The sequence below is a fragment of the Ischnura elegans genome, chromosome 2 (genome assembly GCF_921293095.1).
Source record: "Ischnura elegans chromosome 2, ioIscEleg1.1, whole genome shotgun sequence".
Lineage (NCBI taxonomy): Eukaryota > Metazoa > Arthropoda > Insecta > Odonata > Coenagrionidae > Ischnura > Ischnura elegans.
The window spans coordinates 84,567,791-84,583,760 of record NC_060247.1 but is presented as its reverse complement, the minus strand read 5'-3'; the positions used below and the strand labels follow the sequence as shown (position 1 = coordinate 84,583,760).

The 15,970-nt window shown below is 40.2% G+C and overlaps 1 protein-coding gene across 3 annotated transcripts in view; it reads left to right on the top strand.

Moving 5' to 3' along the window:
• The window catches only part of LOC124154078 (protein Smaug homolog 1), a 165,796-nt gene that overhangs the window by 128,652 nt on the left and 21,174 nt on the right, over positions 1-15,970 (top strand). The window contains exon 1 of one of the 3 annotated variants that reach the window (XM_046527579.1): positions 14,030-14,169. The exons of the other annotated variants lie outside the window; for them this stretch is intronic. Coding sequence (XP_046383535.1) covers positions 14,103-14,169 — 67 coding nt within the window. The 5' untranslated portion in view covers positions 14,030-14,102. Of the gene's footprint in view, positions 1-14,029; positions 14,170-15,970 lie in introns of those variants that run through there. 3 annotated transcript variants of the gene reach the window in all.

Sequence of the window (15,970 nt, the reverse complement as noted above, 5' to 3'; positions counted from 1 at the left end):
AGAGGGTAGAGCTCTCTCCAGACTAGGGTACAGGTGTGTGACTTTCTCATCCAGGGTAAAAGATTATTTTTCTTAGGACACCTTGCACTTCGAGAACTTAAGTTTAAGGGATGGCTAAAGTGGAATTTTAACCCCGGTCCCTTCGATTAGTGGGTAAGGCCTCCACGCTTCCACTATAGTATGAGGCCCCTCCTAAACTAATGCTATTGTTTTCCGTTCTCGGACGTCACTGCTTTTTCATACACTTTCAATTTCGTGCCAGATGCGTTTAACTAGATGAATTAAATCCACGTAGGCGTGAATATGGTGTTGAAATTGATGATTGTAACTTCATCAGTTTTCAGTTTCGTAAACTTGAAATTTATTTAGATTAAGAAACATCGGGAGAGGAAGTACTGGAGACATTTGAGATTAAGTTATGGAGGAGGATAGAAAAAGTGAAATTGACCGAGATGAAAAGGAACGACGAAGTGTTGGACATGGTGGGCGAGGAGTGGGAACTTCTAGATGAAATACGGAGGAGACAAGTGATTTTTATTGAGGTGGTATTGTGCGGGAATGGCATGTTAATGGCCGTGTTTGAGGGAAGAATGGTTGTCAAAAAGGAAAGGGGGAAGACGAAAATAGGATTTAAGCGATTAGGCCTTGGTATGCATTGTAGAAGGAATTTCAATGTGGTTAGTGTTGGGGATACACCGGGGTGACTCTTAAAAAGATGCTCATGACAAACGTATCTATGTCGGTAGAATGCCTCAAATAATATGCGTTGCAAAGAGTACTGACCTTGTATCTAGCTTCTTCTTTTTTTACTCTTGATCAAAGGATTCCGCATTGGAATCCAGGTAAAGCCTTTGGACACCCCTCATATTCCTCTAGGTTTGGGTTTCCCGCTGATAAATAACACTCTTCCATTCCCTGAATAGGTTAAAGGTACCAATGGCTTGGTACTGGGTGGGCTCTAACCCGTCAAAAGCAATTTTCTGCGTGAATCCCGGAATACGTGATAGAAGTTTGAAAACTGCATTTTGAGTTTTGCTATCGTGATCATTTTTCTCTCCTATTAATTATTTGAATGCCGTAAAAATTGCCTGCTTTTTCTCAGTATGAACTGCCGTAGTATCCCCAGTCGTCTACCTCAAGCATTTTGTTAATATGGAGCCTTATCTTATTCATGAAATACCATTTAACCTTTGTAGTAAAAATAATTAATGGCGTGATGATATCCCACAATTAAAGAGGACGTACCGCTCCTGCTTAGCGGGGCGTATTTTGTCTTTATTCGTGACGTATTTTTTGTAAACCGACTCTATCGTCAAAACTTTTCAGGGTGCATCTTTGTCAATAACTGAATCTCAAATATGCAAATTGTATGAATGAAAAGTTCTCGGGCTTTCCACCGGGTAATAAAATCCTTCTCCGCCGACGTTTCGATGTCCATCAGGGGCATCATCCTCAGGGCAACTGAGTCGGACATGATTCACTCAGTTGCCCTGAGGATGATGCCCCTGATGGACATCGAAACGTCGCGTCGGCGGAGAAGGATTTTATTACCCGGTGGAAAGCCCGAGAACTTTTCATCCAACACCTACGCCGGGAAAACGCCCGATTATATTTCATGCAAATTGCATGTTTGATGAAACGCTGAAGTAAAATATTCAAGTTTGAGGTACGGAAATGTTTCAAGTACATATCTACCCTCAAAAAACCCCAATTATTTCAATGTGATAGTGCAAGGTTAAATTATGTTTCACGGAAAAAGACAGGTTGAGCGGAGGTTAATCCGATTCGACTGTTCTCAGTCATCCTGCTAATTGATCATGTCCGAATATTGGTAATCCAAATACTAATTAAAGTTAAAAGTAAATATATTTCCGAAATTCTTTTTCGATTGGTATTTCTATTGTTTTAGGCAGTAATCAACGGGCAGAACAGGCGTTAACTCGCCAAAGTCTTGGCTTAGAATGAACCATTGCTCTTTAATCATTACCGTGTTGCGGAAATTTTTGAAAACCGATTGAAATGAGCCGAAACTGGCATTAAAAAAATCAAGGTTTCACAAGGATTGAGGCCTCCTCTAAGCTCTCCTTTTGGTGTGGGATTTTCTTGGACCCCTCTTGAGATGTCTCGCTTCCATGGCGCCCATGACGCTGTGCGGTCAGACTCTCGACGACGCTTTCCTCCGACCACGGATGTTATATTGACTCGGGTTAATTGGGAGACCCCGCACCCTGAATCCCCCATCTTAATTAAAAGCGCATTCCTCCCATCCCTCACCCCTCTGACCCTCACTAATCCCTTCATAATCCCTCCCCCCGGATCATCCCCACCTCCTCCCCTTTCAATCAGGTTCAGGATCGAATTGGACGCCTCCGCAGCTTGAACATAGAATATGGATGATCGCTTTGAGTGAATATATAAAAGAGAGAATTCAAGCGGACTGTGAAATAATGGAAATCTGAGGTCCACGTTTAAAAGATACATTTTCCTGCGTAATACACTGGAAATCTTTGATATTTAACATAAAGAAAGCGGTTGTATTTTTCCACACTTTTTTACCTTGGAAATGGCATTTTTGCCGGAAAGTGTGACATTATATAATAGATAGGTGACGGGCGATCATTAAATAAATGAAATGATTATTATTAGATTAATTGAAAGGCCTTGCCAATGGCATTACGTGACGAAACCTGGGTCGGTAGAAATGAAGAAGTGTGGAAATAGACAAGTGATTTCACAATGTTAAACTACGCTTAAACACTAATTTTAGTGTTATTAATTTAAGTAAATCAAACTTTTTGTGCACGCGACACATCTTTTGTTTTCTTTTTTTTTATGTCGAAAATTTGGTAGTGAAGACGCGTGTCGACGCATATCTTCGTGGTCTGGTCAATTAAATGATTAGTTTCGGCGAAGATGAGCAACTGTAAAATACCATCCCGGCGGGGGCGGAAGAAAAAGGAGGGGAACAATGTTTGGAAAGCAATGTGAAGAATAAACTGAGGTCACAGCGTCGGATAGGTTGAAGGATAGGTAGTGTGGTGATGAGATATTGTGATGTTCGTGCTGGAAGGAACGGTGCGGGGTAAGTTATTCAGCCCGATGCCAACGTAAAGGATAGTAGAGGGGTGATCATAATTAGTAAATTAAATCAATACTGTTAGATTATATTGAAATCCTCATACATCTTCTCCTTACTGGCTTAAATGTCATGGAAATAAAATTTCCAATAGAAATGAATAACATGAAAACGAACGCTCTCTTCGTAGTATTATACGTAGTATCGATGTCGTAGTATCGTCGTAGTATTTTTGTAAGAGTGATGAAGATGATATGGATCGATCGAGTAAATAATGAGGAAGTGCTAAGAAGAGTGGGAGAGAAGGGAAGTCATCCAATGAAGGCTGCATTTTTTCGGGTTACACCGCGTCGTCGTTGTGATGGAGACAACGGTTTCCCCTGCGTTCCAGTAGGCGTCATCAGGTCGAAGTGCTTGATGCCATGTGCAAATGCATAAGCGCAAGGTGACGAAAGAGTCTTTTCCATGGAGTCCATGACGTCATCAACTTATATGCGAAAAGGTTAAGGGCGTCGATTTTTCGCGATGAAGATCTAGAGAAGTTGTAAACGAATCGAGAGAGGAAAATATTCGGGCCCCTTTATTTTTTAAACTATCGCAGCATTAAAGGAAATAGTGAACAAGCCCAGTACTTGTCGCTCTGTATTGAAAAGACGAAGGACGAAAAAAAGGACGAAGTACCCTCGGAGCTCCACCGTCGAGGCACTGAGATGAGTTAGCTTGGGCTTGGCACCCTTTTGGACGGTTTGAGCGTTTGTTTTGAATCCCGTAGTGACGGGTGAAGCATCTTAAACAATTGCAAATCGATGACCTGCTGCGCCCGATGTCGGCGTCTCGGCCAGCTCTCTTCCGCATCGTCCCCCACTAAATCCCACGTCCCCTCAACCACCACAGCCACTCTTACGTGCAGCAGCTCAAGAAGTCACGCGCTCTGAAGTGGAAGACAGATCACTCCAGATTTCTTCCAGCTTTCCGAGTGTTGGGAGACAATTTAGTAGTTCGCTGTTATTGAAGTTGTTTGAGTTTGCGACGTTTTATTACTTATTTTTTATATGGTTGGTACTGGAACAATAGGCGTCTTCACCGATGGCAATTGTGTTAGTTTTTGAAATATATAGAGATACGTATTTTTCCGTTTCGAAGTTCCCGTCGCCTACTTCTCGAACTATTCGCGATGAGAAATCGTCGGCCTAAACCCTTACGCTCGTTGTTGACGTCACCGACTTTTGCCGTGCGGGCCATCGCATCTCGAATACTTCCCTACTTCGCGTAGTTCGTTGTTGTTCACTCTCGTATCAGCGATTCCTTCCCTCTATGAACGGTTCTCACTGAACCAGTTGAAGAGGCGAAGCTCAAATGACGTCACCAACTCAACTGCAACAAGATTTTTTTGCCGAAACTCACCTTTCCCTTGCTTCTACCGATTATTTTCACGGCTTGCGATTTCGAGTCTGAGTGTACGGTCCCATTGAATAAGCCAAAGGCCACTTGCCAATTCCCGTTAGTTAAACATTTTGTAAAGCGAATTCTCGTTTTACACGAGGCACGAAAGTAGCCTGATTCTCATACGAACGTGCATATCAAAAAACCTAATCATAATTTAATAGTGAACCTAATACAGGGGCGTATTCAGCCTCAAATTTGGAGGGGAGTCGTGACTTGGGTCCGGTGAATATGGAATACTACTCCTCCTGGTAGTAAAGGGCGTTTTTACAACAGGAACTTTTCGATAAAATCAACTCAAACATTTCTCACGTTTGGGACTTTCACCCATGCATTTGCATATACACTCTCTTTCCTACTTTACTAGGATACGAAAAGTATTATATTTATAAAAATTAATAATTTTTGATAATTTGGGGAGTCATGACCCCTGTAACCCGCCTAAATCCGCCAGTGTCCTAATCAGCACCCGCGCTTTAATCTCCCAAGTGATGAAAAGTTTATTTTTTTTACTTTTTATTGCATTCGTACCTACTGTTTTTGGAAAAAGCGTGGTCTTTATATATTTTTATTTTGATTTTTTATTACATTACCACAAAAAATTAAACCATAGAAAAAATTTAGCATGTTTGTATCCTTTGTTTGTTAAAATTCACGACGTCACTCACTTCTTGTCTTTTCTCTTTCTTTCTCTCTTTCAACCACTTACGTCGCCGTGGCATTTCCGGGGACGCTTTTCATTTGGGCGACAAAGCATCCCCCACCACCCCTCTCCAACCCTTTTTATTCCTCTTCCCCTCTCCCACACTACCCCTCCCCCCCGAAAATCCTTATCCCGCATAGCGACTCCTTGAATGTGACGTCATTAGAGCAATAAAAAAAGAACGCGAAGCCTTTTTTTTCTCCTCCTCCTCAACACTGATGGAGTGGCCCGGAGACGCCCGCGTATGTCTCGTCAGCTGTGTCCTAGACCGTTGAGAGGGCACATTCGAGTCACTTTTTTATTTTCTTCGTCTTTTTCTGTAATAGAGCAACAAAAAAAAAGATTCCATGCCGAATATTTTGCCTCGTAATATTTAGAGGCATGTCGAGCTTTATAAGTAAAACTTCGAGATAATAATTTTGGCGGGAAAAAATTTCGATCGTTCATTTTTATTATTCCGCTGTGGCTCACTCGTTTTTTTCGCTTTACCTTTTATTTTCATATTTCAGCGTCAACGTTTAAGAGATTCTATGCGGTTGGATGGTTTGCGGCGAGCGTAGTTAATAAAATTCTCGGATAATAACTTTGGTGGCATAACGCCATCATCCATTTTACTTATTTTTTATCGTTGCTATTGTTTTTTCTTCTCGTTGACAACTTTCTCGGTGAATTCATTTCCCGTGTCCCCATTAAAAATATTCTCTTTGTGTTTAGATTAGATTTTAATTGGACGAAAGTGTTTGTTTTTTGCAATCGTAACTCGTAGTTTTCCTTTGATTTGATGTCATTTGCACCGTAGCTATGGTTGGTATCTTGTAACTTCTGTCAATTTAAACTCAACGATACTAATGACTAAGTACGCTCTTACCGATGATTGAAAGTTGTCCTCAGATTGTTTTGGCTTGATCATGAATCACCTTTATTTTGAAATGTCATCTAATAGTGAAGAGAACATAAATTAATCGAGGAGCCTCTTTTATTCGGCTTTGTTGGTTGCTAATGGGTTAAGACTCCGCATTAGTCATGTGATATATGGAAGGAACAAAGTTATTACGCCATTTGTAAATGTTATATATTCAACTTGTTTATGATCATTTAAGCCCGAAAGAAGAAGTTAAATTTTGAAAAAGTGGTATATAAATAAGAATAGCTGCGAAAACTTTTTAGCCAAGTACTGTTGTGTACCCTGGCGAAGATATAGGGGTGACAAAAAAATATATTACGCCTACGTAACAGAACTTGACCCTGCCTTAAAAAATTATACTTTTGTCATTAAAAATGTAGGTCATTTATTGTGGAATGAATTCGTGGCAATAATTGCTCCATTTTAAGGGCCTTCCGTAAGCCACCTGACCTGAATTTTGGACTTTTCCAGGGCTTCTTCCGTCGCTGTGGAATGAGGGGACGTCAATGGCTTAATTCGAATGTGGGAATACCGCCTACCGACGGTACCTTCAAAATCTTGACCCACGAACTAGGTCGCATGCGATGAGAACTATACGTAATTTCCACCGTGAAATTTTGTTTATTTTAGAAATACTATGGGGTATATTTATTTATTTTGTGCGTCGTATTCGACTCCAATTCACTTCCTTGTGAGTAATATTGCTAGTTTTTTTTTATTTCACTCTGGAAGTGGCGTTACCTATCACTCGAACGTAATGCTAATGTCTCGAATACGCGGCCGCATGTAAAGTCTTCATTAACCTTTTCCATTCGCTGGTATGAGTGCAGCAATAGCAATTGGTAGCTCCTGCCTTGAAATACTCAGGGTGTATAGAGAAGACCCATGTCAAAGTTTGTCTGTACTTTGCGCATGAAAATTTTACGTCAGTATTTTCTCGGGTGTTAAATTTTAACACGTGACTTAGGCAAATGTCTATATAACATGAAATCTTCAAGAAGTGCGATAAAGTTCTAAAGAAGTTCTACGTCAAGAAAAAGACTAAGTACAGCCAAATGAACGTGACCGACGAGTCCTCTTAAAGGAGTAATATGGTTGTTTACCAATATTCATCATTTCTTTTCCACATTGCCCAGCATTATGTGAACTATAGTCATTATTTAACTTAATATCATAAAATAATCACACAAATAAAAAATAATAAGTATATATTATCAAATTTATTTGGACTGTTTGAAATATCATCATATTTTCATGGCGTAGGAGGACCCATGAAAACTTAAAATCTATGAATTATTACATGATTTATGATTGGGATTTTGTGCGATTATGATTTAGAGTAATTTTTACTTTATAATTGAAGATAATGGACCGTAAAGGCAACTATGTGTGAAAATACATTGTAAATCTGGAAAAAATTGTAAACAAGCAATATATTATTTTTAGAAGTTGTCAATTTAATTAGCTCTGTTCATGTAAATTAACTATTCAACGCCGATTTCAGTATCTATACTCATTTTTTACGAAATTGATTTTCATTTAAACTTTCATCAGGAAAAATTAGGTTACGTGTAGTTTTAATAACCATTTTGATTAATTAGTTTGTACAGTCCCACTTTTTTATTTCTTGGTCTCGATGGATTTCAGCGATACATTATTTTTGTGTTTCATTCTATCAAAGTGATATTGGGTCTTGGAAATGGAATATCGTGAAGTAGAAAAGTTTGGAAATGAACATTAAAATTCACTAACGTGTTTATTTTAACTTAACTCTGGTAATGGAATAACGCCAAATTCCAACAATACTTTTAGTTTATACTTCTTGAAACACCAAACTTACCATCTATGTAACTGCCACTGTACCTATTTAGTTTAAATAATGCTTCCCCCATTTTTTAAATTTTTTAATTGTTTTAGTAGTCGTTGTTTTTATATAGGCTGAATGGATGCATCTTGATTATCGCATAAACTGTATAAATTGGCACAAAAGAGCAATTGTGGTTATAAAAACTGTGTAGTATAATAATTTTTTTTAACCCATTCTCGGAAATCTGAGTGTGTTGGAATGTTATATTGTGAATTTTGTGGATACGCTCCTTTAGTGGCGTAACTAGGTATATGCTTTGGGTACGGGATGGATGGGTCCATAGGCGAATTTAGGTATTTAGGGGGGTGCACGGGGGCACGTGACGCTTTAAAAATAGAAAAGATTTTTAATACGGTTATCATTACGTTCGTTTTATTTGGTGTGTTACGGAGCCTCAATCATTTAATTTAATATCAATAACTTTTATATCAAAATAAAGGGAATAGTTTCCACAGTCATTGTTGTATTTTGGTTTTAGTCTCAAATATGAGTGGGTGAGAAGCCAAGGGGTACAAGTGATTTCTTTTTTCTATGCAGTGTTATGTACAGAAATTAGGTAAAGGAAACAAACGAGTTCAATTAGATGTTCACTAGTGCATTTCATTTTCTACACGATGTCAGCGTAGAAAAGAAACTCACTCGTATCCCATGGAAACCAAGTTTTTGTGTACTTCTTCTAACAATTAACTTTACCTAATTCTGTTAAGAAAAATATTTTGTTCACCGCGAAAATTTGTAAAAAAGATTGGCAGGAAAAAGAAAAGCTGAGACCGAATAAAAATGTCACTTAAAGCTGTGGGCGATCAATGGAATAGCAAAACTTGAATGAGTTGCCGCCAATGAGGGGAAAGCGGAAATTTTTACATCCAAAACCAAAGGCATTCGGTGTTAAACATAAGTGAGCGCAGTGGCGAAACTATGGGGGGACAAAGGGGGGATCCCACCCCCCAAACATCAGAATAGAAGCCCCTCCCCCTGAATCCGCCTATGAGTGTCACTGTACCTATGTAGTTTAAAGAATGTTTCCCCGTTTTATCCCCTTCCTATTTGTAAAACTCATGTTTCCTCCAGTAACGTTCTATGTTGTGAAGAAATTAATCCCTGTTGAACTTTCGTTAAAGGTGGATAATGCTTAATCCAAGTAAGTTAGAGCTTTGTGCATCACCAGGCTTTGTGCGCTGGGCTAACGAAATGAGTTTAGTGAATGAACCTTAATGGCATTAAAATGCATGACGTGAGGCCGACTTGTGGCTCTAGTGGGTTTGATTTTGGTCAAATTGGAAATTGTCCCTTCGTTTGCGGCTAATCTCGTTCCTAAATCCGTCTGTTGCACAAATTGATCCACCACAGCTTACCCAGGTCGTTAGAATCCAGGCTAACGTGTAAATAACTCTGTGGTATTCAGCGTTTCAATGTGCGCCGATGTCAATGAATTTCATCCCACTTCTATTTTTATTTTGGCCTCGGGCTCTCTTCGGCCGCTGGATAAATAGTCCATACTCGTTGCGTTAATAGAAATTCGAGGCTTATTTTAATTTTGGAACCTCCCGATCGATTGATCCATGTTAAATCCACTAGGTTTAGCCAAATTTTCACGCTCATTATCGCTACATCTTGCACCGTTCCATAATTAGCTTATATTTGGTTTGTTCATCGATAGGTATTGCTAATTTTTATCTGATTAATAAAAGAAGATCTTTCGCATATTCCACTAAAACTTTCCTTTGTACAAATTATTTCTTGTCTTACATTTTTGTCTAAATACACCAACTTATTCGGCCTATTTTTTACAATAAATTTAAATCGTTTAATTTTGTTAAGAGGATTCGTCCGGAATATCTCTTTGGACCACAAATCTGATCATTCATTGACAAAAAATCAGTGACAGGTGATCAATATTTGTGAGGAAAAATTAGTGATAGATGTAGACTCTAAAATGTGACCAAAACTGTTTAAAAATAAGATTTTCCGTTACTTAACATTTTCAAGAAAAAGCTTATCCTGACCGGCAAATCCCCTGCTTTGTATATTTATTTTCCTAGCTTTCTAGATGGATAGTAAATAATATTTTATTATATAAAAATTATCAAACATTCTTATTCCCATTATTTTCTTTACAAGTTATTGACACTAAATATGATATTCGCACTGAAAAAATAGCTTGTCATAGCCAGAATATGAACCCGAATCTCGCGATTTTCGGTCAAGCATGCTACCAGGCAGTTGGTGTAACTGGTGTATCATACCTGACCAGCAATCAAGAGATCCAGTTTTGGATTCCGGCTAAGTCGATTTTGTTCATGAAGAGTTCCATCTTGGTTGATAGTGCAGTAAAACTCGTTTATTGCGATCACGCATGTAACGAAATCCCGCCTATGACGAGGTGAGTTTCCAGCCCTTGGACTTTCCTATGATCGCGAATGTTAACTTTCCGCATTTTTACGAGTTCGGATGATATGAAATCCCAGCTATTACGAACTATTCTTAGGTCCCTTGGGGAATTATTTCCTCTTTTATAAAGAAATTACTTCGCTACCTTCCACCATTCGTTCCTTACCTTATGAACAGTTGTTCTCACGTGGGGCCATCACTACGTAGTTCTACTGTTGATCTTAAAATCCTTCCCTTTATAGCCATTTGATGAAATGGGTAGGACTATGGTTCAATTTTACGGATGTTGCTTAAATAAAGACGATTTACGGAATATTAGCTGGCAATCCCATGATGTATGGGGCAAAATTCTTTATTATGGAATAAAAAATCTCGTTTATAATATAGCGTCTAAATCTACATAATACCTTGCGAACCTTCTCTAGGATGTTTGGCAGCAATCTGCCTAAGAAGATTGACCTTTCAGTACATCCTGTTAGAAATTCTAAGAAAATTCATAAACATGCAATAAGGAATACATAAGATAGTAGTCATTCAATCTATCTGTGAGTTCTAAAGCTGCCGTTATAGTCTCTTATTGGCCGTGGAAGTAAGCGTCAGTTTGATACTCTCTGTTCTAGTCTCTCTTATTTTATTTATATGATCTATACCGTAGTATGCTGGCGTTCGTAAGATGTGGCTAACTTCGTCGGAAAATTTACATACCAACGCAATGGAACGATGACCCCTGGAATTCCTTATAAACGAATTTCACTGTAAAAGTTTGAAGCGGTATACGTCCCCTCAAATTTAGAGGTAATCCCATGCTCCTCCGGTGAACTGCGCTGGCCTTCCCAAACGCCTTGTCGCGATCGAACGAGGAAGTGGAGAGGCGGTTTTCCTCACTGCAGCAGCCAACGAACACCCCATGCGGCAGCGCGCTCGTTCAAGCGATGCCCGGAGCTTATATAGCAGTGGCAGGAGTGCTGGTGGTGGCAGCAAGCACACCTGTGTGTGGTGTTGATGTCTTTTGTGTTTTAGGAAGGGAGAGTGGGGCCAGGCTGTGCTTAGCTCCCATCCTTATCGTTTGAACGCGTAGAACGAGTGGGCCAGCAGCGTAAAGTTGCCAACCAAATGGCGTCGTTCACTCAGTCCTCGTCAATCCCAATTCAGTTGAGGAATTCGGTACACGGTAGGGAGAGGTGTCTAGGAAAGAAATCTTCCCCAGTTAGCCTTTCCCTCAATAAGTTAAAAAATAAAACAGCGCGCAATTTGCCACCCTTGTTTCATGAGTAGGTGACGTCACCAATGTTTTGGTTTATTTCAAGGGGACTGCATAGAGAGGGCCCAAGTCCATCCCATATAGAAGGCAGATGTCTGTTGCCACTTCGGTCACATTTTTATCGGTTTTCTAAAGTGTCCGCAGCGATTAGTGCAATACGATCCACTTTTTTCCAGTATTTTGTAGTATAATGTTTGTTATTGCATGGAGTAGCATTAAAAAGTTATGGATTGGATATATCACATCATCATGTGGACAAATTTCTGTAGATACCCCTATTTATGCATTATTTCCCCGTGGAACTCAGATCAATTTGTCCGTCAGCGACTTGAGTGGCGAATTTTGCAAACCCATTTCAATCGTAGCCACCTTACATTTCAATGCGCGGTGGTTGACGACACATTTCGAGACCGACCTGAGGATCCTCTTTTGTAATATTCGTGATTTATTTACTCCATCAGGAAGAACATTTCGCCGAAGGAAGAAATCGCTATCATGAGGGCAAAGAAGAATGCGCAACGTGAGAAGAATCAGAGAAGCGGAGACACGAAAGACATAATTATTAAGAACTTAAGATCTTGATGTCATCAACTTATCTGCGAAAGGGTCTTCTTTATATACCGTCGATTTTTCGCGGGACTGAAGAAGTAAACGTCGAACCGGAAAGAAATGAAAAATACGGGTCTTTCTATTTTTTTCAAATTCTATCAAATTTTACAATAAAAGTGAACTAGCCCATTGGACCGCGGGATTTACCTCTGAGAAATTGTCCGATAGATTAGTGAACGTAACTATCGTAATCCTTCTTCCATTTTGTATTCTCTAGGTTCATTGAACTATACTATTAACCTTAGCGTATCCCTTTTATGTTTCCTGATCGTTTGAAAATATTCTTCAAAATCATATAATTGAGTAACATTGCATTTCCTAGAGGGGCCTCGTCTAATTCGTAAAGTAATCAGTTATTTCTGCACCAATTTCACCGAGGTTTATTGCCTTGATGAACTTATAGTGGTGTTTACACATAGTAAATCGGTTTACATAAATTTGACGTTAGACACGAGAAACTAGTGATTGGTAACCTTGCGAATTGCAGAACAAGACTGGACCTCCAAGCAAGGGAATGGACTTTTCTTTCTCCCTGCATCCTAGGCTTCTGAAAAGTAGTAAATTACCCATTCCAAAAATAACGATCTTTACCCTCCCCTGCTGGTCTTAATACGTAATAAGTAAAAAAACTCTTGAGGGAAATGAGTAAGGATTAAATTTTTTATTTATGATATGGCAGGGAAAAATTAATGAGGGAAATAGAGAAAAGAATCTAAGCTCCGTAATCCGTTTTATTTTAATGAAACAATCGATGTCATTTCCGCGGCATGCAGTGATGTTACGTCGTATTCAACATTTATTTTAAAAATAGCAGGCCACAAAGCGTTGCTTGGGAAAGATAGTACCTACTCACAGAAGTGGGAAACTTGGAACTTGGATTTCATGATCACATAGGATATTTATGTTTTCTATTTGAGCGTGTCAAAAGGTGTGCCTAGCCGGCAGGATGTCCAACCTCAGAAGTTGTATGATGTGGCGTAACAAGCGGCAAAGGGAAAACGACGCACAGGACGCATCGAACCTTACCGAAAGGTGCACCACGTGGTTTTGGAGTATGATATGCACCTATCTACTAACTTTGGTATCAATCGGTGCAACCATATGGAAACGCATTGCGGACAGACAAGTAGACATCATCTTCTTTTATATACATAGATAGAAGATATATATAACATCTTGAGGTTTCCTTAATTAAAATAAGTTTAGCAAAATTTACGTTGTTTCCCACCTCAAATATATGTATCGTCTATATTTTACATAGTGGTATGGTAAATTATAAACTCTTCGTCCACCAGCGCTTTGCTTCCTAAGCTGTCGCTGAATACTTGTCACATGGCTATCGTCCGCCTTCCTTCATTCTCCCTCATGCGCGTCGTCGCCATGACGCTTTTACTCTCCTCGACAGCGTAAAACGCTCGCGGAGCCAGGGGTATGTCGCGGCGCGAAGGATAAGGGGGGAGGGCATTATCGCGGGAGGGGTTGCAGTGGGCATGCGCGCTTCCCTCCCCTCCAACCCGTCCCCCTCCCACCCCCTATCTGACTCCCACGCGGCCCGTCAACAATGCGCCCCAAACACCCGCCGCGCCGCCATGCTTGTCACATTCACGCAACAAATGCCCTCGAGTCACCTGTTTTCTACCTTACTCTCTCTCTCTTTACGTGTATGCGCGCCCCGTGGGATGTTTATTTTTCTCCATGGGAGCCCCTCTTTCTTCGCTGGTGCTCTTGGCTTCGTTTTGTAGGTCCATTCTGCATCGTATGCATATATCCCTTTCCTTTCCCTCTGTTGGGTGACGCGAGGGGCTATAGAGGTCCGTGTGAGCCTGCCGGCCAGCGCATCGTCTGGAGATGCAAGTGGATGGGGAATTCTTAGAATTGAGGGAATATTTTCTTTTTTATTCTCCGGCGCGTCACGGTAAGCTAATGGAAAGCACTCCTTTTATGAAGTTTTCCTTGAACTTCGACTAGGTTATTCCAAGTGCAGGAAAAACTACATTCAATTTTAAGAGGTATTTTGTTCGCGGATCTTATTATAATGTTTGTGCACTATGAACTGTGATTGTTCTGTTAAAACAAATGCTTTTTGCCTCCTTGAGAAGAATATTTTAGTTCGCAATTCCATAATATAATATAATCATTTGTAATCATCATCAATCATTACTTGAGAATTGCTCTGTTTTCTGTGCACACTATTGCTTATTCCTTGGTCGATTCTTTCCTCTTAATAATTATGTGGTTGTTATTTCGTAAGGACTGAATGAGTTACGTGTTCAAAATACTGAATTAAATTTTACGTTACTATGCATCTATAGCTGATTACTGTCCCGTAAAGTCGCGGGACCAAGTGTAAACCTGTAAGAGAATATTAGACACGGTGCGGGTTGTACAAGATTTGAATACGGTCAAGCACGTATTAAGTCCTCTTTTGTTCGAGGGAGGGAAAACTAATTCCCATACCTATCCGTTCACCAAAGTATATGTCATATTTTATCATATGTATTGTACCTGGAAGTGTATTGTGGTTGTGGGATTAATTATTACTTTACCCGTGAAAGTACACGAAAATTAAGGTGTTTTTCGAAAATAACTTTATTTACCGAACAATCGGTGTACTTCACCGTCTACGCTACCTGCATTCTTATTCGTTCATTCTTAGCGCTCGATTTTGGACGTTTGGAAAAAGATTTTTTGTAAGTCAAAAGGCACTTACTCCCTTTTAAAATTAGAACTCTCGCTCTTTTAATAAGTGTCCAGAATATTTTCTAAATTCAACATAGAGAAGCCCACTAGGATGCTAATCTCATGTTAATGTTCTTGAATTAAGAGTATCCTCATGGCATTTAATAGTTTCCAATGCCTAATTATTCTTATTATTAGTTTACTGTTTTATTTAATTATTTGAATTAAGAATATCCTCTCGATTGATAAGCGTAGTTTATTCAAGCAAATGTCAGGCCGCGAACACTAGATGGCATTAGTCCTGAGTTGGATAATAAGAATTAGAAACGTCTTTTAAATTTCATCGCATATCATTCTAAATGGGAATTTTTTTCGCTGTATTGTTGGAGGTCTTTTCCTTCGTGGTCACTTTTCGGCCCGAGTTCACGCCGCTGACACCGCAGGGAGTACTCGACTGCGATTTCCCTTTCTCCTCTCCGCGCGTGACCCGCAGCTTGCGCCGCCACGGAGAGAGTGGCGTTGACCGGAGGAGGGCGTCTTGGAGACGTCGTCGCCAGCCTCGCCCCTATAAGACGCGGCGGCGTCTCCGCTCCCCGTTATCCAAGGCGTAAATAACGCGCTGCTTCCCCTACTCCACCCTCGCTCATATCTTCCATCCCATCCCCTTATATACCCCCACCCCGTCATCCTCTCCTCATTCCCTCTAACCCATCCTCTTTTCTGTCGTGCGAACTCTGTCGTGGATCTTGCAGCCGCCGGCACACACACACTTTCCGTTGAATAATTCACCCCTCATCCTTTCCCCTTCCACCGCACCGAATCCTTCGTTTTTATGCGAGAGCTGTTGACACGGGTCCGCTGGCTTTATTTACATGAATTCTACCGTTAAGAAAAGGAGAGAGAGAGAGAATGGGCAGGCTCACTATCGCGCGTGGGGTTATTTCTGTTTGTTGTCTTTATGTGTTGCCGTGGTTACGCCGTCATTACATCGATGGCTCCCCGCGGCTGCTGTCTTCTCTCATCTGCTGGCTTTCGGT